Below are 27,765 nucleotides of genomic sequence, written 5' to 3'. Positions count from 1 at the left end.
TGCAGTAGTAAGCTTGGATCCATACGTAGTGGCAAGGAGAGGAAGAGGAAAATGTACTGAGGGCACATAGGTGTACATCATTGTAAATATATATGCACTTGCACTGTTATAGCATCTGATGTGGTAGCATTGTTGCTATGGAACCAGGTAAAGTGAGATCCACATGATAGGTGAGGAACATCTTCATACATCAGAAGGGATTTAAGACATTGCAAACACCAAGCATTGTTTCACAAGTAATCGCGTTGGTGAATACAGTTAGCTTCATCCTTCAGAGATCCCTGAACTTTAACTTTGAATGCAAACAACACTGAGGCCAAAGATGATGTAAAAAGTCTCAGAAACTGGCCAACACACATTTTTTTGACACTTTCACCCATGTTGTGTTATGGATGAAAGGGGGGGAAATCACTGGTGATTCCACACATCTCAGTGGGGTAAGTGCAGCTCAGTGGTTAGCACTGCTGTCTCACAGCGCCAAGACCAGGGTTCGATTCCCATCTCATGTGACTGTCCGGGTGGAGTTTGCACGTTCTCCCCGTGTCTGTGTGGGTTTCCTCCAGGTGCTTCGGTTTCCTCCCACAATCCAAAGATGTGCAGGTTAGGTGAATTGGCCATGCTAAATTGTCCATAGTGTTAGCTGCATCAGTCAGGGGTAAATATAAGGTAGGGGATTAAGTCTGGGTGGGTTACTCTTCAGACGATACATGTGGACTTGTTGGGCCAAAGGGTTTGTTTCCATACTGCAGAGAATTGAACCTAAAGGTTTTCCTATGTGTGAGCTTTTCAAGGAATGAACTGACATTCAAGAGTGTGACACATTCAGTGTGCAGCCCATGTGTTCAATCTTCCTCATAGCTCAATGCCCCATACTGAAAAGGTGTACAGCATGGGGCTTTTCACAGTTAAACACCATTATAGAGGATGCTCAAGCAGATTCTGCACACTCAGAAACATCGAAGGGATATAGATGAAGAAAGAGTCAAGAGGAGCTTTGTCAGCATTACTATCAATCTAGTGAGGCCGAGAGTGTGGCGCTGGAAAAGCACAGCAGGTCAGGCAGTATCTGAGGAGCAGGAGAATCGACATTTCGGGTATAAGCCCTTCATCAGGCTTATGCCTGATACATCGATTCTCCTGCTCCACGGATACTACCTGACCTGCTGTGCTTTTCCAGCACCACACTCTTGACTCTATTTCCAACATCTGCAGTCCTCATTTTTTCCAAGTTGATATCAACCCAGTTGGTCCTCATGAAGGTGTGGACTACAGATGATGCGTAGGTCTTAGCCTAGATTAACAAATGAACAACATTAGCACCATGTTATGTTTGCGTACTGACTCACAGCTACACTTTTTCTATAACACTGACGCAGGGCAGTTAAATTGCAGCTAATTTAATACTAGTTCAATTGAGGAGTTCATTTGAGCATTTATAAAGATCATAACATTTACTATATTCTACAAGAAGTAATGAAAAGCATCACTTAAGACCTTAAGTGAGACCCTTTCATTTGCGAGAGGAAATTTCCATCCTTAGATCATAATTTTGTGCGGTTTTCTTTCATGGAATGTAACCATTCATTTAAGAAGAACCTAAACACTTCCTGTTGATTGCAATCTTCAGACTTACAGCAGCAATTCGGATATAATATTGTACATAAAAAGTTCTGAAGTTGAGTATGTGCTGTGACTTTACCACAGTTTACAGAAAATTATAGCTTTGTAGCTAAAACTTTGCATTAGCTCAGCCATCACATTTTTCTTAAAATATTTGAATTCTATCAGAGGAAGCTAAGAAAAACCTTTTTTTTTGAAAAAATACAGTAATTTCTGTCCTACAAATTAGAACACAAAAAAAAATGTTTATTTCTCTTGTCGTGGGATTAAACAGTGACCTATTGGCTGAGTCTATCTTCTTAACATTAAAGTTTAAAATGTTGCCGAGGCTGTGCTTTGAAACAGAGGCGGCTTTTCTATTTGAACTGATTTGAAGCCAGCCGTTTCTCTCTGAGCTGGTAGTCATACCTCTGGCCTTCCATCTTCATGAGCTGCGCACCCATCTGGCCTTTGACCACTAACTGATGACTTCAGGGGATGCCTCCGAGGCAAAACTAACCTGACAACTGCAGACAAACTACAGTTCACAGACAATTGCAGTGTCATTGCCCATTCTGCAACAGATTTGCAAGTCATTTTCCATCTCTTCGATTTTGCATAGAAGAAAACCAGTCTGTTGTTGAACTTTGCCTTAAAAAACCTCATATATTAACCCATGCTTGGTCAGTAAAATATTCAACATTTATAAGTTAGCTGTGGATTATTTTGAGTACTTCCTATAACTTGGCAGCTGTTTTTCTCGAAAGGTCATCCATTGTCATACATCTGGATGAGAAGTGTGAGAACAGTATGGGTATAGACTTGGCAGCGAACCTTTGACAAGGTCTCAGTGAGTTAACTACAATCCTAGTGTACAGAGCAATCGTCATCGTCACACCCTGGAACTGCAGCCAGACACTGGGCTCTGAGGAAGGGTCACTGGACCCAAAACATTAATTCTGATTTCTCTTCACAGATGCTGCCAGACCTGCTGAGCTTTTCGAGTACCTCTGTTTTTATTTCCGATTTACAGCATCTGCAGTTTTTTTTCAGTTTTTTTATTTACATTCTGGCTCCTATTGGGACCACTGATCTCAAAATTCCCAGTGCTATATTTAAGGGGTACACACACAGCATTTCACTCCAGAAGCATCACTCGTTTTCTGCTCATCTCTCCCACCCACCTCTGGCAGTGGCTGACACTAGGCAAAACGTAGCACTTGGTATTCTCCCAAAGCCTGTCCAGGAGAGAAACAAATTGCTCTTCCCTATCGATGACTATACAGCAGGCCAGCCCGGCTATTGAGGGCAACCTGGGCAGATACGGCTGTGGAGGTGGTTTCCAGATATAAGGCTCCTCAAGCCTTTAAGCAGAAGGCTGCTGAGCCAGCAGGACAGCAAGGGGAAGGGATCAGGGGATTGGATATCTGTGGCCATCTCGTGAGAAAGCCTCAAATCCACTATTCCCCGCTGCACATCATCCAGCAAAGTCTCAATAAAACCCTTGGGTAAGGTTGGTAGCTCACAACACAAACAAATTGCACCAATAGGAATGAAGAACCACAGGCAGTCACTCAAGGATTGTCACCATCTCATGATATCCAGTAGTGCCTGCTGCAACACTTCCCCTCTGCCAGGAACCTAAACATCCCCACCAGGTCAATCCAAGGATGGCTGCAGGGGATTCCCAAAAGGTAGTCCTCCAGACCCTGGGAACATGGGATCACTCTAGGCATTCACATATGAATCATAAACAACTGTGCTCTTGCTCTCTGCTGTCCTCAAGTAGGATATAGTCTCTAAAAAGTGAGAACTTAAGCTAGAATGTTGGATTTCAGGAGTCAATCAGCATAATATAGCCCCTCTATATCTCAGTTATGGACAAATGCCCCTTGAAAATGAAGTTTGAGCCACAGAAGCAGAGACCTCTTAAAGGTCTGTGCAACTCCATTGCTTTGGTCAGAATACTGAAAAGAAAGTTTTGGTGCAAAGGGAAGAAAATAATTTACAGTCAATGCTAAACAAAGTACCTAATGTTTTACAACTATAAATCAAGCCATTCAGGACTATGATGAGGAAGAATTTTTTTCCCTGAGGGAGTTGTGAACCTGTGGAAGTCTCCCCAACATGAAGCTGTTGAGGGCCAGTTTATTAGATATATCCAAGAAGGAGCTGGATGGGGTCCTTGGGGCTAAAAGGATCAAGGAGTATAGGGAGAGAAAGCAGGACTGGGATACTGAGACAGTGGAGAGGTATCAGGGAGCCAGGAGGTGAGCTACACAAGATTCCTAGCATCTGACCTGCTTTTGTAGCCGTTTTTTTTTATTGGGCACAATCCAATTTCTAATCAAAAATAAACCCCATGATGTTGGTGGTGGGGTATTGTTCCCTATTATGGTTCAGGTATCCCTTTCGACCAGATGAAAGTGATTTGTATTTTTTATCATCAACCAATTCAGAGATATTATTAAACACTTCTGAAGGAGGTGGGATTTGAGCCCAGATCTCCTGGTCCAGAGGTAGGGAAGCTACCACTGTGCTGCAAGAGCCCTCAAAATTGATGTTTTCTAATTACCGCTCACAGTTGTTACTCCTCACCTCTGGAGGAGGTGGGACATGAACCCAGGCCACTAGATCTAGAGGTAGACACACTACCATTGTATCACAAGAGCCCTTTACCCATCCACATTTCATTCTCCTGAGCTGAACTACTTGCAGTGCCACAAGCCTGGCTTTCACAACATCCCTCTGATAAACCATCACCCTCACCAGTATTTAAAATGGAAAACTGATTAGTGAGTGAGATGTACTGTGCTGCGTGCCTGGTCTTTCTACACTGTCTGGTCCTAATCTACAATGTGACCACTTTGCTAAATGTCCTATCCACAGGGATCTCAACTTTGCAGGTACTCACCTGTTATTTTCCTCACCTGCTCCTCTAGGTGACGCTGACTCCTCCCAGCCACTTACTGGATCAACCAGCTCCTAAGGAGTCTCAACCTTTCACTACATTCCATTGGATATTTCCTGCTCTTGCACAGACCTCTGAGGTCTACACAACTGCATGGCCATGCACCTGAGAGGGAATGTTGGTCATATGTAGTCCTGCTGGGAATTCTAAATACTTAACATGTAAGGGGTGAGGCCTCACCAGGTTGAGCAGCTTATGAGAAATCTGTCATATGCGGTCTTGTTTGTTATAGCTAATTGTTTACAGTGTAATAGGTGGAGGGTAACTGGGCTCATTAGCTTGCCCAAATAATGCAGCCACATTGGCTGATACCAGCAAAATGACAAGGGCGGGAAAGCAGAATGCAACTGTAAGGAGGTCTGAAATGAAAAGGCTACTGTACTTCAAAAGAGACTCAACTGCAAAGGTTTACAGAAAGTAAGCTGATGGAAAAGAATAGCAAGGAATGGAACTTAATGGTTGTTGGAGTCAGTGTAAATATCCTTAGGAGGGAGCAGAGAGTCACAGTGATGGGGTAAGGGGGCAGCAAAGAATGGAAGCTGCATATTAAGGGTGGGGAACATACTGAGATAATCAGGAGAGAAAGCAAGCAAGTAAACATAATAAGCAGTGGTGTAAGGATGAAGCTGGGTATGGGGAGTGAGATCATGAGAAGTGCAGTAATATCAAGAGGAGATAATGAAAGGGCTGAGAGTCACACAGAGAGTTTGAAGGAGAGAAATGACAGCAGAGATGTGGGAAAAGTATACTCTAAAGGAGATGGTAAGAGGTAAAAGAATGAAAGTAAAAGTTTAGAACCATCACCTTTCTCAAAATTGAGTTTCTACAGGACTCTGAGAGAGTGTACAGTGAAAATGGGAAAGGAGCCGTGATTTGTTTGCAAAAGTTCTTGCACATACAAATGCATCTAGCTGAATTACAGCCTAACAATTTGAATACAGGTGACAATTTGGACAGGTTTGAAGCAATCAAAACAGAAATTAAATAATACTGTTAACTTGCATGAAAAAAATTGTTAAAGGGTTAATTTATTGACTGTTTATGGGGTGTGGTCAGATTTTGATAATTTTAGAAAAATGGAGGACAGCACCATGGAAGAGTAAATAATGGAATTCAGTAGATTGTATGCATCGCAGAAATCTCATTTGTAAAATTAGAGGCAACACTGGACAGGACAAATGTAAGGAATTTGAAAGTTCCATTAGTTTCTGATTTGGGCTTGATAACACATTAACATCTCGCAAAACAGCATTCGTTCCTTGTGAAGTAGTTGGAATCAATCTTTTTTTTAGCACAGATGTAGTGTTGTCATTAAGTAGATTATTTGTGAAGAAAGCACTGATAAAACTTCATATGGAAAACAACGAAGCCATTGTATTTGGAAAATCCATTAAAATGCGATTTACACAGTAAGAAAGTCTGCTTCGACCCTGAAAATGCTGTCAGTGCACACGTGCAAAATGTGATCGTGCAGTACCATTGCCAGTATTGCTAGTGACATCATTCTATCCTCTTTGTTCACATTTATTGTGAGAGCTGACATGTCTTTTACTGGCACAGTGTTTCACAAACTGCATGTGCAGAACTTTCCACAAGCACAATATGAACCTACTAGGGTTTCAGGAAACACAACCCTACACAATCTGGGCACTGTTGTTTTCCCTTAATGGAACATTATCTCTCCATTAAAAATATCAAAGAAGTACTAGTGACATCAGTGGCCGAAATTTAGGAGAAAAAATTATATAGGTAATTTACCAATTTGTCCATTAAAACATTTAAAATTTTAGTAGAGGGCGCAGGAAGAGGGAAGGGATATAAAATAGCCCTGAGTAGAGAGAAGTGATTGATGTCAGACACTTAAAAATATTTATCAAAGGAGACCATGACAGACAATAGAAATTAAGCCCTTAGCTGGAGACTTCAACAAAGTAGTGGGTATTGATTATAAAGAGTCCAATGATGACCATGAAATTATTGTCAATTGCCAGAAAAACCCATCTAGTTCACTAATACCCTTCAGGGGAGTTAACAGCCATCCTTACCCAGTCAGGCTGAGATGTGACTCCAGACTTAGAATAATGTGATTGACTCTTAACTGTCATCTGGACATTTAGAAGTGGACAATAAATGCTGGCCTAGCCATGACGCCTGCATCATGAGTGAATTTTTAAAAAATCCAATGTCCTCTTGAAAGCTTCAATTAAGCGATCCTCACAACATTATCAGGTAGTGCATTTTTGAACCTAAACACTCACTTTGTGAAAGCTTTTTCTCACAGTATACTTGCTCCTTTCGTAAAAACACGTTAAATCTGGATCTTTGTACAAGTGAGAACGGTTTCTCCCTATATACCTTGCACAGACATGATCTTGAAAACATTAATCTTAGCCTTCCTTTCTCCAAGGAAAAAAGTCCCAACAGTTTCTATTTCATAACTGAAGCTTTTCATCCCTGAAACCATTCTCATATGCCTTATCTGCTTTGTCTCCAATGCATTCATATTACAGTATTTCTAAAGTGTGGCTCCCAGAACTTACAAATTTAGAGCTTGACATACTATCTACTTGATTATCAATCTGTGAAGTCTTCTAAATATCTCTGGCAGTTAGTAAGAGTAGTAGATTTTCCTGGTCAGACTTGTAGAACCATATAGGAGAAAGTGAGGACTGCAGATGCTGGAGGTTAGAGTTGAAGAGTGTGGTGTTGGATATGCACAGAAGGTCAGGCAGCATCCGAGGAGCAGCAGAATCGACGTTTCGCGCATAAGCCCTTAATATGGTACCATATGGCAGCTATAGTGCAACAACCATCCCATATTAAAAGACTGCACATGCAGTTAATTGCCATGAGCTAGAATTCTGAGGGGTGATCACACACACCAAACTGAAATCAATACACCCTAATGCATGATAAATATTTGCTGTTTCACACCCTACATAAAGTATATGAATAAATTCTGGCCTAGAAATATTGACATGAAGAATAACTCTTCATTCAATAAAGCCATCTAGGATTTCAGGATTCATTCGGAGTCATAGTTTAATCTATAATATTATCTAATTTCACAGGGTTTACTGTACCTTTTCAAGAAGTAATTTGTTTCCTCCAGCATAATATTTAGTGCTTGATCACCCAGTTCACAAGTGAGTGTTCTGGCGTCTTTAACTGCTCCATCAATTATCTGACAATTAAAAGGAAAATCTTAGCATACTGATAGGAGAAAGGTAGCAAAGGCTTTAGACCTTTAGAATGAATAAATCAATGTTGTAAAATTACCACAGTTTGATGAAACTTAAACAGACAACTTTAAACTAGAAAGGTAATAAAATTTAGGTGTGGATAAATATAAATGGGATCAAGGTGAAATTTATACCAAAGCAATAGCTTGGAAATGCTTATCACCCTGTAATTCTACAATTTTGTTTTGAAAACTGCTGTTGTTAAATGAAGGAAAAATGGTGTTGAATTGTACGAATCCCCATTAGTCATGTTTTCATGTAAAATATGTCAAATAGTGAGCCGACCCTCTCTTCATCCAGATGTTCCCATAACATGGTGAGTGGGTAATGCTAGGCCATTTAGCCTTAAGCCTTCTGAGGCCCTTAATTGCCCAAAGTAATTAGAACTAAGAGTCATCAATTATCACTACTGCCATAAAACAGTGAACAGGGCCCTGGAAGACAAGGGGAATAATTGCTCCAAAGACAACTCAAGTAGCCCAACAGCAGATATTGAGGAAGAACCTGGAAGTTGCTATAAAAAACAAGATTGCACATGATGTCATGTTGATAGCCATTTACAACATACCCAAGAAACTGAGCATATTTGAAGTGTCCTGGAAGAACAGCAAGAGAAACAATTAGGCTGAGCGGACATTTACCAGTCCAGAAAATCTCTGCAGAAAGGAGAAAACTTGAACATTAGACCTCCATCATACTTTTGGTCCCCTTGACACACTTACTTTTGTCCATTAAAAAATATTTTATATTTCAAAAATAAATTAAAACTTTGGGCAGTGGCAGGTGGGCCAGAGTGCAAAAGAAACTTTTGCAAGTGATTCTTTGAAAAGATGGGAGGGGATAGATATGGTGGGAGGGGTTGGAGGGTGGGAAGGAAATCACATCAATCGTAGGGCTTCCTGTTCATATTGGTGGGGCAACATTGCCATCCACTACTCTCCCTGCCCAACTCCCCCAGTCGTCAACCTCTTCCTCCCTGAACTGCCTTTTATTTTTGGCCTGGTGTCAGTTCTCCCACCACAGAAGGACTATCTCTTTGACTGCAAACCTAGTGGCAATCTTCACCTGTAACTAGAGGCTGACTGCCTCCTGGCACTGGATGCTCAGGGGAAGGAATTTTGTGGGTGCATCAGCCACTTAATGTTTGGCGAGTGGGTAGCATTTTAATTTCTTTAATTCCTCTTGTTTTTTGATTGTCTTTCTGTCGCTCCCCACTCTCTCATCACCTTTGTCCTCTCCTCTTTCCCTTTTGCTACCCTTCTCCCCTGTTTTCCATTTTGCCTCTGCTTCACCCATCCCCCCATTCCCCCCATATTTTGTCACATAGCCTTGGTCATTCCCAGCTCCCAATCTCCCTATAATCTCTCTACGCACTGTCATTATCACCTCTTTATTGCTACCTTTGCTTCTGGAGCCATGACTCACCTTCTCTCAGTTTAGTATAAATACCTCCCTATTTCTCCCTTTTTTTTTAGCTTTGACAATGGGTCAGTTAGACTCAAAATGTCAGCTCTTTTCTCTCCTTACAGATGCTGCCAGACCTGCTGAGATTTTCCAGCATTTCCTCTTTTGGTTTCAGATTCCAGCATCCGCAGTAATTTGCTTTTATCCAGCATTCTAATTTGCAGGGTTTCTCCGGGTTTGCTGTCTGTAAGCAACATGAGAGAGATAGGGAGGGAACTCAGAAGAAGAGGGGAGACATTGTGTCCGTGTGAAAGGAAAGGTGACGTATTGGAACATTTGGACAATTGGGAGGTAACTATCAAGTTACTGGGATGTGTCTTTAAAATCCCATTACTACAAAGCTGGGGCAGCTGATGGCCTAACCAATTTGGGATGCATGTAGTCAATTGGTAACAGGCTTCAAAAACTGACTGCTGCTAGAAATTAACACACATCAAGCAGCAGGGCACAGTTTCTCGGGCCCATCCTGCATGTTCCTGATACTGAGTTGTTCATTTGGGTATAGAGTGCCTCAGTGCGAAGACACCCCCTGTTCTCCAGAAGGCTGGAAATTTCTATCCAATTCCACAATAATAGCAAAGTAAGCAATTCTAAGATGTCTATTTTAATTATTTACAGATCGTTTTTAATAGGAAGAGAATTTATGATCATGTATATGTGTGATGGGTTTACAAGCCAGTGTAAAATATTACAGACGGTCAAATGCAAAGAAATTCATGCACACAATTGTTTGGATTTGATGTAACCCAATCTGATAGATAATGGCTCATTTGGAAACTCCATTGTATTTTATAAATCATCTAAATGTCTTCTGCTGCCCTTTCCAGGCTGTATTTTAACTTTCCAACTATTGACTGGAAATGTTATAGGTCGAGTACTTTACATGGGTCAATTTTTGTCCAATGTATGCAGGAGGGTTTCTTGACACAGTATGTAGATCACTAACAAGAGGCGAGGCCACACTGGACTTGGTACTGGGTAATGAACCAGGCCAGTGTTAGATTTGGCAGTAGGTGAGCACTTTGGTGATAGTGACCACAACTCGGTTACATTTACTTTAGCAATGGAAAGAGATAGTCTATACCACAGGGCATGAGTTATAACTGGGGGAAAGGCAATTATGTTGCAAATAGGCAAGATTTAGGATGCATAGGATGGGGAAGGAAATTGCAGGGGATGGGCACATTTGAAATATGGAACTTATTCAAGGAACAGCTGCTGCAAGTCCTTGGTAAGGTTGTACCTGTCAGACAGGGAGGAAGTGGTCAAGCGAGGGAGCCGTGATTTACTAAAGAAGTTGAATCTCTTGTCAAGAGGAAGAAGGAGGCTTATGTAAAGATGAGACGTGAAGGCTCAGTTAGGGCACTTGAGAGTTACAATTTAGCCAGAGGCGTATTAGTCAGAGGGAAATGGGCTGGGTGGGTTACTCTTCGGAGGTCGGTGTGGACTGGTTGGGTTGAAGGGCCTGTTTCCACACTGTAAGGAATCTAATCTAAAGTCGGTGGAGTCATGGACAATGCAGGTTACAGAGGGACATAGAGAAGCTGGAGAGCTGGGTTGAGAGGTGGCAAGTGGAGTTTAATGTGGAAAAGTGTGAGGTGATTCACTTTGGAAGGAGCAATAGGAATACTGGGTACTGGGCTAATGGTAAGATTAGTGTGGATGAGCAGAGATCTCGGTGTCCAGGTACATAGATCTCTGAAAGTTGCCACCCAGGCACATTGGGTTTTTAAGAATACATAGAGTGAGTAATGTTTTACTGGTAGTGGGATTGAGTTTCAGAGCCATGAGGTATGCTGCAGCTGTACAAGACTCCGTTGCTGCCTCACTTGGGGTATTGTGCACAGTTCTGGTCGTCGCATTATAGGAGGGATGTGGAAACATCGGAAAGCGTGCAGAGGAGAATTACCAGTATGTTGTCTGGTATGGAGGGAAGGTCTTATGCAGAAAGGCTAAGGGACTTGAAGCTGTTTTCGTTAGAGAGATTAAGATTGACAGCTGACTCAATAGAGGCATACAAGATGATCAGAGGATTAGATAGGGTGAACAGTGAAAGCCTTTTTCCCCCGGATGGTGATGGTTAGCACAAGGGTACATAGCTTTAAATTGAGGGGTGATAGATATAGGACAGAGTCAGATTGTAGTAAGGGCACAGAATGCCCTGCCTGCTACAATATTGGACTCACCAACATTAAGTGCATTTAAATGGTCATTGGATAAACATATGGCTGATAATGGACTAGTGTAGATTAGATGGGCTTTAGATTGGTTTTACAGGTCAGTGTAACATGGAGGGCCAAAGGGCCTGTACTGTGCTGTAATGTTCTATGTTCTATGTACTGCTTAGGGCACGTTGCAACAATAAATGTCGAAGGAATTAGTTATATCTTGTTTTGAAAATGAGTTCTGATGTAGGTACCTGAATTATATCAATCGGTAATTCGCTGTGGTAACAATCATTTAGTACCAAAGGCTCTTTTCCACTTCTCCAGTTCTCTTCTTCAATATGCAGGCTTTTAATCATACACATTCTAGCATCTGACTAAAATTTAAAAATAGAACAATTAAATAATGCAAAAACATTGTCTATAAAGTATTTAGTGTGTACAAAAGTTACCTGCAAAATATTGTAGCAAAACATACTTGTGATAAATGGATCAACATTCATCGTGGTGTTACTGTATGTACAATATTTTTGAACTTATTTCAAAATATGTAAAAAAGTATTAAACATTTACCCGTAAAACAGAAAAGTATTCATTTTTCAAATGGTTGATTATCTTTTCTGGGAGCAATGTGTTCAACAGTTGCTGACGTGTATCTTCAGATGGTATAACAGCAATCATTATGCTAAGCAATATCAAAAAAGAGGAAGTTTCACAAATCTGATGTGTGATAAATGCAATTAATTAAATTAACATTAAAATTAAATCAATCTTCAATTCTCATTTTTCATCATGATACAGCATACACTATTGTAGAAGCATCAACAGCATACATACAGGGCAGAATTTAAAGGCCTTTTTGTATTTCCGGGTGAGGGGGTCATTTATTCAAGTGCAATGGTGGCAGTGTTGTGCTCACCACCATCTCCCATCTCTCCCTGAATTCTCATTGACAGATCTGCTATCCTACTTCAAATTGAGGCTCTTGAATGGGATGTTAATGCCCAATTAAAGAGCTCATCTCTCTGCTGCTGGTATTCAATCGCTTGATGCAGCAAGTTCAAAAAGTAAACCCCATCAGAGTTCCTTATGAGCTCCCCAGGGAGTGGGAATAGGGTGATCCTTCAGTCAAAGCACTCGGAGGCTGATCAAGAAATCTGCCATTAGGAAAGACTAGGGGCAGGAATGCTGGAAAGTCAACACTTGGCCTTGCTGCCAATCCTGGGTTTCCTCACGCATGTAATCCCACTCATCAATCTCCTTATACCATCAGTCACCTGTGGCTTGGACTCTTGGGTGACTGTATTACAAAGCAGCCATTGCCTAGCTGGCAGTGCACCGCATGACAATTATGAGGTGCTGGCAGTTCCCAGCAGGAAGGAATTCCACTCCACCTCTCCACTCCCCAGGGATCTTGATGTCAGAGAAAGATAACCCCTGATGAGGTGGATTCGCCCTTAATGCTACGACCCTCCCACAAAGAGATGACACATCTTTCACATCTCTTGTCACCTGATTAAATTCCACCCATGTTATCATGTAATATATACACAATGTATGCCATTTGTACAAATATTGTAAAAAATAAGGGATATTGATCACTATATCACCAAAAAAAAAACAGAAAATTAACTGGATGCCATGTTGTGCTGGGATACAATTTATCTCATTTACTGCAAATATACATTGGAATGTTGTAGACACTGAATCCTACAGTGTGGAAATAGGCCCCTCGGCCCAACAAGTCCACACCAACCCTCTGAAGAATAACCCACCCAGACCCATTCCCCTACATTTGTGGGTGGCACGGTGGCACAGTGGTTAGCACTACTGCCTCACAGCGCCAGAGACCCGGGTTCAATTCCCGAATCAGGCGACTGACTGTGTGGAGTTTGCACATTCTCCCCGTGTCTGCGTGGGTTTCCTCCGGGTGCTCCGGTTTCCTCCCACAGTCCAAAGATGTGCAGGTCAGGTGAATTGGCCATGCTAAATTGCCCGTAGTGTTAGGTAAAAAGGGGTACATGTAGGGGTATGGGTGGGTTGCGCTTCGGCGGGTCGGTGTGGACTTGTTGGGCCGAAGGGCCTATTTCCACACTGTAAGTAATCTAATTTCCCAAGACTAGTGCACCTAACCTACACATCCCTGAACACTATGAGCAATTTAGCACGGTCAATCCACGTACACATCTTTGAATTGTGGGGGGAAACTGGAGCAAACCCACACAGATGGCCGAGGCTGGGATTGAACCTGGGTCCCTGGTGCTGAGAGGCAGCAGTGCTAACCACTGTGCCACCCAATCCGTTTTTGTGATATTGACTGAGGGACAAATATTGGCCAGGGCACCCAGGGTAAGTTCCTGGCTCTTCTTCAAAATAACAGCAGAGGTATTTTGTACCAACCCAGCAGATGAGGCCTTGATTCAATGATTTTTCCAGATGACAGTATCTGAAACTGGGCAGCTCTCCCTCACCAGTGCACTGCAGACCAGCTCAATCACAGGAGTGAAACGTGAACCTGGAGCCTCACAGGTACAAGGGGAATTAACAGAGCCATGGTCAACACAGATTACCACTTGCTGCAGGAAATCCTGTCTTTTGGAGCAGTTTGGCACAGCAGACTGAAACACTTTAGTTAAGTTAACTTACAGAGTATGTCTCTGTAAATTAAATACTTCAGAGTGTGTACTTTTACCTTTCACTCACGCATCTGAGAGAAGGGCTCCAAAGACCACAAGAAAAATCCTGGCCAATATTTTCTATCGAAGTTTGATGGACAGTCTCACTTGGATCTGGAGTCATGGCATCGGAGCAATGCCAGGTCAGCGCCCTTGCTCTGTGACATATTTACCACCATAAGCCTTTACTGACCCCCTTCAGCTACCCAACACACAAATCCTTCTCAAAGTCAAGACATAAATTCCACGCAATTATTTTCAGCCAGTAGAAGGGATTGCAAACGAGGAAACAGCAATGTGCCCCCAATTCACTTTTTAAACATCTTGGTGCTGATCAATCATGGCATCAATCTCCATGAATGAGTCTCCAAACTAACCATTTCATGAGCAAACCCCCCGAATGATTGGAAATGAATGGCAGGGTTAAGTGCCAAATGGTACACAGGAAAAGTAAGATGGTTTCTTTAACTTGCATTGAAAACAAATACTAATAAATTCAGGCCAGACAGAGACCAGTTCAGGCCATTTTGCAATGTGAATCACAGTTTTGCCGAGATGTTATTCCCATTTGTTTATATGATGCAACGACACAGGCAATGTTGAACCCTAGCATTGCTCTATCTTACATGTGATATTGACACCACCAGTTCTCTCTTGCCAAACAGAAACAAGCTGACCTTTTATGTGCTCTTCAACACTTTGAGATATTGCTGTCACACGTATCGCTGTAAGACTATCACACAGGCTTCTCAAATAGCAATGTTTCGCAACACTAGCCAATATTAATTACAGGCTAGAAAAGGGTTTGATGCTGATAACACATCAAAAGTGTTGATGGTCATATATCAGATGCAAGAAAAATATGAATTCTTGACCCAATGAGTTTCAGTAATCTATTAGAGTTTTTGATGAAATACCAATCAAAGTAGACAAGGGGGGAAGTGACAGAAGTGGCGTACTTGGATTTCCAAACACCAGTAGGTGAGCTTCCACATCGGAGATTGCTGTCAGCATACAAACATTGAAACAAAAACAGAAACTGCTGGAGAATCTTAGCAGGCTGGGCAGAAACTGTGGAGAGAGAAACAGAGCCAACATCTCAAGTTCAGTGACCCTCCGTCCAGTGTTGTAAAGAAGGATCAGTGGACCCGAAATGCCAACTCTACCTCTCAACCCATACGCGCCGCCAGACCCACTGAACCATCCCAGCAGTCTCCAGCATTTGCAGTACATTGCTTCATATAAGAGCACATAATCCTGTTCGTTAATAGGAAACAGAGAGTGGGGATTAAATAAATCTTGTTCTGGGGGCTTTGGCAAATTGGTGGAATGGAATAGGATTGATGCTGGAGTCTCAACCATTTACAATCTACCTCAAGGACTTGGATGGGGGAACCAACTGCATTGCAATGAAAGCTCACAACGTATTATCAGTATTTGGAAGCTTCAGTTCTAAAGTGGGGGATAAACAGACTTTAGATTTTAGTTCAGAACACGACAGGCTGGATGGAGTCCCTGGGCATACATTCAGATCCTGCATGGATCAGCAGGTGGGATTACTTACAAACATCTTTAGCCTCTCCTCACTCTGATGCGAGTCTCCCACATGCTTCAAAAAGACCACTATCATCCTGGTGCCAAAGAAAAATCAGCCAATGTTCCTTAATGACTACAGCCTGGTGGCTCTGACATGCTTTGAGAGATTAGTAATGGCTCACGTCAATGCCAGCCTCCCAAAATGCCTTGATCCACTATAGTTTGCTACCATCACAACTGGCAGATGCCATCTCCCAGGCCCTACACTCATCTCTATAGTATCTGGACAACAAGGAGACCTACGTCAGACTCCTACTTATTGACTTTAGCTTTACCTTCAACACCATAATTCCAACCAAACTCATCTCCAAACTCCGAGACCCAAGACTCTGCTCCTCCCTCTGTAACTGGATCCTCGACTTCCTGACCCACAGTCCACTATCAGAAAGAACAGGCGACAACACCTCCTCCACCATAATCCTTAACACCAGTGCCCTGCAAGGTTGCGTATTCAGCCACTTACTGTACTCTTTATTCGCTCACAACTGTGTGGCCAAATCGAGCTCTGACTCCATTCACAAATTTGTTGATGACAGCACTGTCGTGGGTTGGATCTCAAATAACGATGAGACAGAGAACAGAAAAGAGACAGACAGCTTAGTGTTATGAAGTTGAAGGTGTATATTGTACCTTTAAGAGAGAGTGAAAGTTGTTTTGGCAGTGAGAGTTTGCAGGCACCTGCCATTGACTGACTAGTAGTCTCAGAGTGTACTGAAAATTGAAAATATGTAACATTTGGCTGCTATGTTCATAACAGTTTGAATTTAACCAATCAGCTTAAATTATGCCCAGGATACTAGAACCCAATCAAATTTGACTTTTACTGTTTTGACAACATTGAACTAATGAGACAATCCAATGTTTAGGGTATACATAAACTGACATTTTGAGAGTTAGCAGGAGAGAGAGTGCAACCTGCCATTTAAGAGAGACTGTCATTCAAAACACTCTCTATCAAAGATACCTTTTTCATTTGAAATATCATCGCAGAAAAGACTGAAGATGACCTGGGGGATTGGCAGCTGAAAGAAGACCAACACTGATGATGACAGCTGCTGTCTGATTTTGAAAATTAAGTTGATGCAGTTTTAATATGGGTCTTTATTGGATCAGTATACTGTTATAGAGTTGGAGATAAAAAACAGACTTTAAGAGAAAAGGGGCTTAGAGTTATAAATAGTTGTTGTTTAATGTTAACTTTAGAGTTAAAGAATAAAATTAATATTTTTCTTTAGGTAGTGGAATTTATGGAGTTCTCTGTCACTCATATTTTAATAGATTACGAGGCAAGGTGAGATTTTCTGGGTGTTTGGTTTAATTAGCAGAGGGGTTTCACTGCTGCGTTGGAACATTAACAACATGGCGTAAAGACACAATTTGTCCCTCAATGTCAGCAAATCAAAGGAACTGGTCATTGACTTCAAAAAGCCAAGTGGAGGACATACCCCAATGGTGCTGAGGTGGAGATGGCTGAGAGCTTCAAGTTCCTCAGAGTAAATATCACCAACAATCTGTCCTGGTCCACCGATGCTACTGTCAAGTAAACACACACCAATGCCTCTACTTCCACAGGAGGCTAAGGAGATTCAGCATGTCAGCAATGACTCTTACAATTTATATAGATGCTCCACAGAAAGCATCCTATCTGGATACGTCACAGCTTGGTACGGCAACCCTCTGCCCAAGACAAGATACTATAAAGAGTCGTGAACACAGCCCAGTCAATCATGCAGACCACCCTTCCACCCACTGACTCCATCTATACTTCCTGCTGCCTCAGGGAAGCAACCAACATCAAAGACCCCTCCCACCCCAGGAAAATTCTCTACCACCCTCTTCCATCGGGCCCACAATACATTTCGAGCATAGCATGGATTGATATTAGATGTTTTGGCTTTGCAAGTCAGCTTTGACAGTGGCATTAAATCAAAATCTCCTACCAGCGAGTTAAATGATGAATACTGATAAATTAGGCAATTGCAAAACATAACTCTTTTATACGAAGTAATGCACTAAGTCTATGGCATCTAACCAAATCTGATATTCACTAAAATACATACTTAAATTATTTAACTCAGTCAGCAATTTGGTGATAATAATGCAGCGGCATTTTAAGTAACAGAATTGTCAACCTTTCATTTCACTTAGAACTCCACACGTAAGTGGTGTCAGATGTCAAACAGTGGAAGTTGTTTCTTCATAAAGAATGCAGAAAACAATTCTAAAAAATCATCCAGGTGCCTTAAACTCTTTATGAAAAAAAAATAGGGAGGTTTACAGAGGCTACACAGGCAAAGAATTGTGTGTATGTAAAGGGGTCAAATTTGAATGGAACAGCAATTTACTGAAAATATCCACAAAGAAATCAATATGCTAAAAATGCTGAGTTCTATGAGTAATTGAGGTCAGTGATTAAAATTCAAGTTAAATTGTAGAGGAAACACTGTTTGGTTGATAGCACTTTTTCTATTCATTTCTCGGCGTGAAAAGAGATTGGCATCTGAGAAATTTATAATGTTCAAAGTAATTTAAATTTCCAACGGTTAAGAAAATAATATAGTAAGAAAAGAATCAGAGTGACTTACTCTGGATAGCACTTATTAATCCAATAGAGAAGTGGATAAACTTCTTTTCCTTTCAGTCCACTCTCTGCTAATAATGAGATATGAGAAGAAACTGTTTTACAATAGCATTCAGCATACTTCACACATATATTGTATTCCTCAGGGTAACATGGATTAATGCAGTTCACAATGGTGTCAAAATCTGCTTTGAGTTGGCTACGAAGTTGCACTAAACACTGTGTGAGCCAGTCAGTCTTACTGTCTTCAGAACCACTGAGTGGTTCACTTATCCTTTCGTTCACGGAGTGCTGTAAAATGCTCAGCCATTTAGCGTCCCATTGCCTCGGCCTGAACTCAGGAACACTTCCAGATTTTTCCTTTTCTTCCAGGTATATTTGGTCTGCTTTTTCTTCTTGGATTTTCACTTGGACTGCCATTTTCAAGAGATTTGGGTGTTCTTTGGAAATGTTAAATGATTCTTTTACCACATTGAAAATTTCAGCACTAAGCAACTCGTACAATGAATTAATGGCTTTCTCTTCCTTTTTGGTGCTTTCGTCATTTGCCACATCATTAGTGTATCGCTCATATTCTAACTTGATGAGATGCTGGTCAGCTTTGAAATATCTTTGTTGCTCAATAAGTTCTTTAATGTCTTTTTCTAGGCAGAAGAGAATCATTATTAATATTCAGATAATATCAACCATTTTTTCTGCTTGAATGTCAATTAAAACTGGTTCAATAATTTAAAAACAAGTTGATTACTAGCTTGGAGTTAACATTTTGTGTGCCAGTAAAACTACTACTATGCAAACATTTGGCAGTGTTAATTCTAGGTAATCTTTATGCAAATATTCCCTTAGTTTTTAAAACTATGAGCAGTTCATTTGTAGAGAAAACAATATCCCTTAGCTGACTATAAATATCCTGGAGGAGAAAGTGAGGTCTGCAGATGCTGGAGATCAGAGCTGAAAATGTGTTGCTGGAAAAGCGCAGCAGGTCAGGCAGCATCCAGGGAACAGGAGAATCGACGTTTCGGGCATAAGCCCTTCTTCAGGACTGAGGAAAGTTTGTCCAGCAGGCTAAGATAAAAGGTAGGGAGGAGGGACTTGGGGGAGGGGCGTCAGAAATGCGATAGGTGGAAAGAGGTCAAGGTGAGGGTGATAGGTCACCTATCCACCTTTCCACCTATCGCATTTCCGACGCCCCTCCCCCAAGTCCCTCCTCCCTACCTTTTATCTTAGCCTGCTGGACACACTTTCCTCATTCCTGAAGAAGGGCTTATGCCTGAAACGTCGATTCTCCTGTTCCCTGGATGCTGCCTGACCTGCTGCGCTTTTCCAGCAACACATTTTCAGCTATAAATATCCTGATTTGGAGATGCCAGTGTTGGACTGAGGTGTACAAAGTTAAAAATCACACAACACCAGGTTATAGTCCAACAGATTTAATTGGAAGCACACGAGCTTTCGGAGCAATGCTCCAACATCAGGTGATAGTCACCTGCATGCTCAATTATTAAGGATGTAGTCTCAATAGCATTAAACTGTGAATATATACATTAAATTCAGCACTAACTTGCTTTAATACTGTTAAAACTGTAATAAATACTTTGCTGAGAGAAGGCAGAGCTAACGTTTCAAATCCAGTGATCCTTCTTCAAAACTAATAGTGGAAGGAAAATGTTGTACATATGCTGAAGATGGAGCCAGAAAGAAATGAGTGGATAGGTGGAGATGGAACCCAGAGAAAAAAAACAATTGGGCAGACAAAGGGATGGATAATAATATGCCAGGGAGAAAGACAAACTGATAATGGGGAGCATAAGTCGCTGAACGTTAGCTGACTGTGTTGAAAGCAGTGCATATTATGATGTCACCTTCTGCAGGGTGTCTCAGAAATATCCACCTTTTTCCTCAACCAAGGATTCCCCATCACTGTAGTTGATAGGGTGAGTGTCTGACCCTTTCCTTACACTTCTGCCCTCACCCCTTCTCTTCCCTCCACAACAACGACAGCTTCCCTCTCATCCTTACCTTCCACGTCATCAGCCCATTTCCAATGGGAGGCCACCACCAAACGTATGCCCCTCTCCTACCCTGTCAGGGACTATTCCCTCTGGTCCACTCCTTCTCCACTTCCTTAACCTTCCAACATCCCCATGGCACCTTCTCATGCTTTCACAAAAGGTGTAACGCTTGCCCATTTACCTCCCTAGTCCTCACTATCCAATGCCCCAGACATTTCTTCATGACAAAGCAGTAATTTACCTGCACATCAATAAAATAAAGAACTGCAGATGCTGGAAATCTGAAACAAGAACAGAAATTGCTGGAGAAACTCAGCAGGTCTGGCAGCATTTAGTGGGAAGAAAGCAGAGTTAACTTTTTATAGTGTCCCGATGAAGAGTTCTTATCTCTGTTACAGGCTTACTGCAGTGCTCCAGCAAAACTCTGCATGATCTGGAAGAACAGCATCTCATTTTCTACTTGGAACCTTGAAACCTTCATGACTGCGTATCAAGTTCAATACTTTTAGAACCTGAACACCTTCCTCTATACCCTATACCCACGCCTGCACTGTAGGCCCTGTTATGACATGGACTGCTTTCAACACAACCAAACCATTTTAGTTACTTATGGTCTCCATGATCAGTTTTTCTTTCTCCCTGGCATAGTATCATCTATCCCTCTGTCTGCCTAACTGTTGTCCCCTCTCTTTGGGTTCCACCTGCACATATCTGCTCACTCCTCTCCTTCCTGCCCCCAACCCTGTCTTCAGCAATATAGATCACCATTTCTTAGCTACTCTCAGCTTTGAAGGACAGTCATTGGACTTGAAACATTAACTCTGCTTTCTCTCCACAGACACTGCCAGGCCTGCTGAGTTTCTTCAGCAATTTCTGTTTTTGTTTTAGACTTGTCACAAGCTTTCAGCGTATACAGTTACTATAATGACATTTAATAATCTTGCTGAAACTAAACAGTGTAAATGTGTAAGAGACAGACATGGGATTTTGTCTGATTCTTAAAATAATTGCCAAGACTTGTGTTGGTGTGGCAAAGTGGCCTTGAGAATCAATAGGCAGCTTGCACTGAAGTCTGCTGCTAACACAGAAAGGCCCACTGCTGTGGGGCAGGGGGAGGGCCTGCCTGGTCTAGATAACAGGCTGCTTTACAAATATGAAACATCCACAGAACTCCAATTACGGTTCTTGAGGTGTGTGGACACAGAGGCCTTACAAAGATCCAAACTAATTATGTCAATTAGCCAACAGGAGCAGAAATTTGACTTTGATCACCATCAAACTAATTTGATGCACTGGGATTCTGAATCCTCCCACTCTCACAGCCTCAACACTGTCCCCGCCACCCACATCCTAGCCTCACTTGAATATGTTTGTTCTTAACTCAGCAGTCTTTTCTCCTCCTGATATTGAAATTTGAAAGCTGTATTGAGATATCAATTTGGGATTTACAGCACATCAATTTAATTTGAATGAGGTTTGGATCTCAGTATGATATGGCTTCTTTTAACACCCCCATCCCCATCGCCCTGCACCTCAACTGCTCTCACGAGTTGGCCAGCCTTTAGCATAACTGATATTCATACATTCTTTTTCCCTGAATAACCACCAAATGAAGAGAAGGTGAGAAAGGTATGAGCTTCAACCTATAAAAGGAAAAAATGTTTTCAAAAAGTCAGTTGAGTGGGATTAGCTAAATAGGGTGACCACTGGAAGTTCCGATACTTTCTAAATATAAACAGACAACCCGCTGCTTACTGAAGCAAAACCTAAAAACAAGCAGTTCATATAAATTAACAGCAATGCTGAGTCAAAAGTGTCACTGCTTAGTCAGTTTGTCTAGTTTTAAGATCATAAGTCATAGGGGCAGAAATTAGGCCATTCAGTATATTGAGTCTGCTCCGCCAACAATCATGGCTGATAGGTTTCTCAACTCCTTTCTCTAACTTTCTCCCCGTAACGCATGATCCTCTTGACAATTAAGAACCTGTCTACCTCAGTCTTAAATATAATCAATGACCTGGCCTTCACAGCCTTCTGTGGCAATGAATTCCGTTGATTCACCATTCTCTGTCTGAAGAAATTTCCCCTTATATCCATTCTAAAGGGTCTTCCCTTTAACTCTAAGGCTGTGTCCTTGGGTCTAAGTCTCTCCTACCAATGGAAACATCTTCTCAACATCCACTCTGTCCAGCTCATTCAGTATTCTGTAAGTTTCAATTAGATCCTTCCTCATCCTTCTAACCTCCAGTGAATACAGACCCAGAGTCCTCAAACGTTACTTACATATTAAGCTTTTCATTCCTGAGACCATTCTCATGAACCTCCTCTGAACATGCTTTAGAATATCCTTCCTGAGACATGGGGCCCAAACAGCACACAATACTCCAAATGTGGTCCAACCAGAGCCTTGTAAAGCTTCAGAAGTACATGTCTGCTTTTGTATTCAAGTCCTCTCAAAATAAATGCCATCATTGCATTTGCTTCCCTAACTACAGACTCAACCTGAAAGTTTACCTTGAGAGAATTCTGGATTAGAACTCCCAAGGCTCTTTGCACTTCAGATTTCTGAATTTTCTCTCCATTTAGAAAATAGCCCATGCCTCTATTCTTCCTACCAAAATGCATGACCTCACACTTTTCCACATTGGACTCCATCTACCACTTCTTTGCCCACTCTCCTAACCTGTCCAAATCATCCTGCAGCCTCCCTGACTCCTCAATGTTACCTGTCCCTCCACCTATCTTTGTATCATCTGTAAAGTTAGCCAGAATGCCCTCAGTTCCTTCATCTGGATTGTAAATGTATAAAGTGAAAATACTGACCCTTGCGGAATACCACCTGTAACAGGCTGCCATCCTGAAAGAGACCCTTTTATTCCCACTCTGCTTTCTGCCAGACAGCCGAGCTTCTATCCATGCTCGCACTGTGTCCCTAACACCATGGGGCGTTATCTTACTCAGAGTTGAAAACTGTGGTGCTGGAAAAGCAGGAATATAGAAGGGGAAAGGGGATGAGAGATAAATGGGGGTTTGGGGGTGATGGTGGGACTGGGGGAAGGTAAGCTCGGAAGGCAATAGGTAGATGCAGGTTTGCAACCACCTATTGCCTTCCCACCTACCTTTCCCCCAATCACCCTAAACCCCCTATTTATCTCTCATTCCCCTTCCTCTTCTACATTCCTGATGAAGTGCTTATGCCTGAAACTTCGACTTTCCTGCTCCTTGGATGCCACCTGACCTGCCGTACTTTTCCAGCGCCACTCTTTTCAACTCTGATACTCCAACATCTGCAGTCTTTGCATTCTCTTTACCTTATTCAGTAGCCTCCTAGGCGCAACCTTGACAAAGGCCTTCTTGATGTCCAAAGAGATGACATCTATTGGTTCTCCTTGGTCTAACCTATTTGTTACTTTCTCAAAGAATTCTAACAGATTTGTCAGGCATAACCTCCCCTTGATGATAGCATGCTGACTTTGCCCTATTTTACGACACACTTCCAAGTGTTCAGAAATCTCATCCATTACAATTAATTCCAGGATCTTAGACGAGTTGGTCTATAATTCTCTGTCTTTTGCCTTACTCCCTTTTCAAACAGGAGTGTCACATTAGTGATTTTCTAGTCCTCGGGGATCCTCCCTGATTCTAGCGATTCCTGAAAAGTCACCATTAACGCCTCCACTGTATCTTCAATTATCTCCCTTCAAACTCTGGGGTGTAGTCCATCTGGTCCAGGTGATTTATCCACCTTCAGGCCATTCAGTTTTTCTAGCACCTTCTCCTTGGTGATGGCCACCATACTCAAATCTGCCCCATCACTCTTGAATTTTTGGGATGTCTTCCAGAGTAAATTTAATCATATTATGTTCACTGCCTCCTAAGGATTCCTTTACCATTTGCTCCCTTATCAAGTCTGCCTCATTGCACAACACTAAATTCTTGTGGGATCCACCACATGTTGCTACAAAAAAAACCCATCTCATAAACATTCCACAAATGCCTTTTCTTGCAGTCCACTACCAAACTGATGTTCCCAGTTCTCCTGCATATTGAAATCACCTATGATCACTGTAACTTTACCTTTCCTACACATCTTTTCCGCCTCCTGGTGTATCTTGCACCTCCACTTCTGATACTGTTTGAAGGCCTGCACATAACCAACTATGTTGTTTTTCACCTTTGTGGTTCTTCCATTCTACCCACACCTATTCTACACCATCTGACCTTACTTTGTTTCTTACTATTGATTTATTTTCATTTTTTACTAATAAGGCAACCCCACCCCCTCTGCCCACCTACCTATCTTTTCAATAGGACGTACATCCTTGAATATTCAGCTTCCAATCCTGATCCACTTGCAGCCACATCTGCATGATGCTCACTTCATCATCTCTCCCAATTTTGATCCACGCTCCAAGCTCATATCCCTTATTCCTTATACTGCATGCATTCAGATATAACACCTCTAGTCCTGTATTAACTGTCCTTCTTTGCATTGTCATTCATTTGTCCAGTGTGCTTAAAGTTTGATTGCTTACACTTTCCATAGGCTCTGTCCTATTTGTGTCTGTGCTGGAGATTTTAATAACTCTCCTGAAGAGGCATTTGGATGGGTTTATGAATTGGAAGGGTTTGGAGGGATATGGGCTGGGTGCTGGCAGTGGGACTAGATTGGTTGGGATATCTGGTTGGCATGGACAGGTTAGATCAAAGGGTCTGTTTCCATGTTTTACATCTCTATGATCTCCTCCTTTAATGTGGGTTTTCTAATTACTCCTATAGCTAACCAACACCCACCCCCCCACCCCCCAAACACACACACACACAATAAGTTTAAAGCTCTGTCTACAGCCCTGGTCATGCAGTTTGCTAGGAGTCTGGTCTCAGCACAGTTCAGATGAAGACCGTCCCATTAGAACAGGCCCATTCTTCCTAGTACTGGTGTCAACGTCCCATGAATTCAAACTCATTTCTCTTACAGCAATCTTTGAGCCTGTTTAAGATTACCTGCTTAATCTTATTGACCTGTGCCAATTAGCTCATGTTTCACATAGTAATCCAGAGACTATTACCTTTTTGGTTCTGCTTTTTAATTTAGCTCCTAGCTGTTCATACTCCCTTATCTGTCCTAGTTTTATCTATGTCATTGGTACCTACATGGACTACGACCACTGGATCTTTACCCTCCCACTCCAAGTTTCTCTAAGTCCAGATGAGATATTCTGAACCCGAGCACCAGGCAGGACTCTTAATCTGGTCACAGAGAACAGTGTCTATGCCTCTAACTATACGATCCCCAATTACAACAACATTTCTCTTCTTATGGTTTCCTGCAAGTTACGTTACACCAGGATACATGAACACCAACTGGCCACCAAAAGACATGATCCATTATCACTAGTTCTATACATACAGACAAAGAAGGACACCACTTTGACTGGGACAACACACACACACATCCTAGGACAGGCGTAACAAAGACACACACGAGAATTCTTAGAAGCATGGTATTCTAACCAGAACTCCATCAATAAACAGATCGATTTAGACCCTATCTATCTTCTCTTGAAAACAAAAGGACTAGAAATGGCATCACCCACCTTAAGAAACCAAGACCTATAAACAGAAAGGAGGGACATACCACCAGTGCTGCACTGGAGACTCTCATTGATGATGTTACCTAGTATGGTGACGAAATGTCTGAAACCTTCAAGCTCAGTGAGCAAACTTAGGTATTTAGAAACTGATATAAACTGATACTTCCTCTAAAAAGTGCAAAGTTCCAACAAGACTTTTCAATAAGTCCAGATACCTCGTGTCAATGACAAATTCCAACCTTTCTGAAGTTCTTGGATGAAGGTGCATTATCTTTGGTACCCTGATCATCCAAAGTTTTGTTACTTACAAAAGGCATTAGACCATAAGACCGGGGGGATCCAAGATGGCGGCGACCCAGCAAGTCTGAGTCTATAGTGCTCCTCCCAAGACTTGGGCAAAGTGGGTCATCCACCCCCACCACACTCACCAAATCATTTAAAATAGTTGTTTAATTAGTTGCTTAGTATTAAATTTAAACAATCTAATCTTCAGTAAAAATGACTAAAGGGAAGGGAGCCTGCAGCTCTCAGCAAGCAGGAACCCCTCCCCCACCCTCTCCAGCTGAGGCGTCCGCAGCCGCCCCGGGGGACTTGCCTACGGTGGCGAGCCTGGTGGAAATCATCTCCAAACTGGATGTGAAGATCGATGCTTTTATTGAAGAATCCCGAAGTCGAGTAGACTTACTCTCGGCCGCACTGCAAAAGCACGACCGAGACATTAAGGAAATCGAGTGCCGCGTCCGAGGGGCGGAGCTAAAGGCCGCGACCTCCGAAACTACAGCACAATCGGCCGTGGATCGGGTTCGGACTCTCAAGCAGCGAGTCCGGACCTTAGAGAATCATATTGATGACCTCAATAATCGAGGTTGTTGAAAAAATATTCGTTTGCTGGGCCTTCCCGAACGGGAAGAGGAAGGCCAGCTTACAGCGTTTCTCAAACAGTGGCTGCCACAGCATTTAACTCTGGAGGCTGGATCAGGCCAGGTAAGGGTGGAATGGGCCTACCGGGTTGCAATACACGGGCCCAGCTCAAACCAGCGTCCCCGCCCGGTCCTGTTCCGGCTGCAGAGCTATAAGGAGAGGCGGATACTCCTAGAAGCCTCTAGAAATCTTGGAAAAGATTCCCAAGCCATGATCTATAAAGAATCCAAGATCATGTTATTCCAGGACTTTTCCCCAGCTCTGGTCTGAAAAAGGAAGGCATTCGCTGAGGCGAAGAAGTGTTTAAGGGACTTAAATATTCAGTACTCCTTACGCTACCCAGCGACGCTACGCTTTAACCATGAAGGATCCGTGTATAACTTCGGAGTGCCGGAAAAACCTAAGGAATTTTTGGACTCTCTTAGATAAATTGTAAGAGATAATGGATGTTGGTTTGCCTTCCCCCCACTCTGGTTTATATTCCCCCCTTTTCTTTTTTTTTACCTTACTGTTTAATATTATCTTGGGGGGTGGGGAGAGGGATTTATTTATTTGTTCTCTACTTAACGATTTTCTCCCCTTTTTTGTTTTTTTTTATTATTCTATATATATATAGGCTGGGGGATCTAGTTAATGTTGGTGGGGAAAAGTGGTTACCGTATTCTATTTTACCTACGTCTCTAGGAGGGGGGTTGTTTTCCCTTGTTATTTCGTATTATTATATTTAATTATTACTTGTTGAGGTTGTAATTTTATAGTTATATATGTTTATACATGGTATTTATTAACATTACCAAATATATCCAGGTGTTGGTGTGGGTGGGGGTAGGGAGATCACTGTTAACTCTAGCTCTATAGTATATTTGAATTTTCCTCATCCCATTAAGGAGCGCCTGGGTCAAGGGTGGGGCACTGGTTGGGAGAGGATACGATGGACCTTTGGAA

At 42.1% G+C, this 27,765-nt stretch overlaps 1 protein-coding gene across 4 annotated transcripts in view; it reads right to left on the bottom strand.

The window, feature by feature from the left end:
• The window catches only part of tnfaip2a (tumor necrosis factor, alpha-induced protein 2a), a 67,299-nt gene that overhangs the window by 17,144 nt on the left and 22,390 nt on the right, over window positions 1-27,765 (bottom strand). For all 4 annotated transcript variants that reach the window (XM_043697476.1, XM_043697480.1, XM_043697479.1 and 1 more), the window contains exons 4-7: window positions 18,298-18,937; window positions 12,015-12,126; window positions 11,696-11,818; window positions 7,654-7,754 (exon numbers count right to left, since the gene is read on the bottom strand). In XM_043697476.1, the coding sequence (XP_043553411.1) occupies window positions 7,654-7,754; window positions 11,696-11,818; window positions 12,015-12,126; window positions 18,298-18,937 (976 nt within the window). The remainder of the gene's footprint in view (window positions 1-7,653; window positions 7,755-11,695; window positions 11,819-12,014; window positions 12,127-18,297; window positions 18,938-27,765) is intronic.

This window comes from Chiloscyllium plagiosum, chromosome 10 (assembly GCF_004010195.1).
Source record: "Chiloscyllium plagiosum isolate BGI_BamShark_2017 chromosome 10, ASM401019v2, whole genome shotgun sequence".
Lineage (NCBI taxonomy): Eukaryota > Metazoa > Chordata > Chondrichthyes > Orectolobiformes > Hemiscylliidae > Chiloscyllium > Chiloscyllium plagiosum.
The sequence above is the reverse complement of the archived record's forward strand: the minus strand, read 5'-3'. Positions and strand labels throughout refer to the sequence as shown.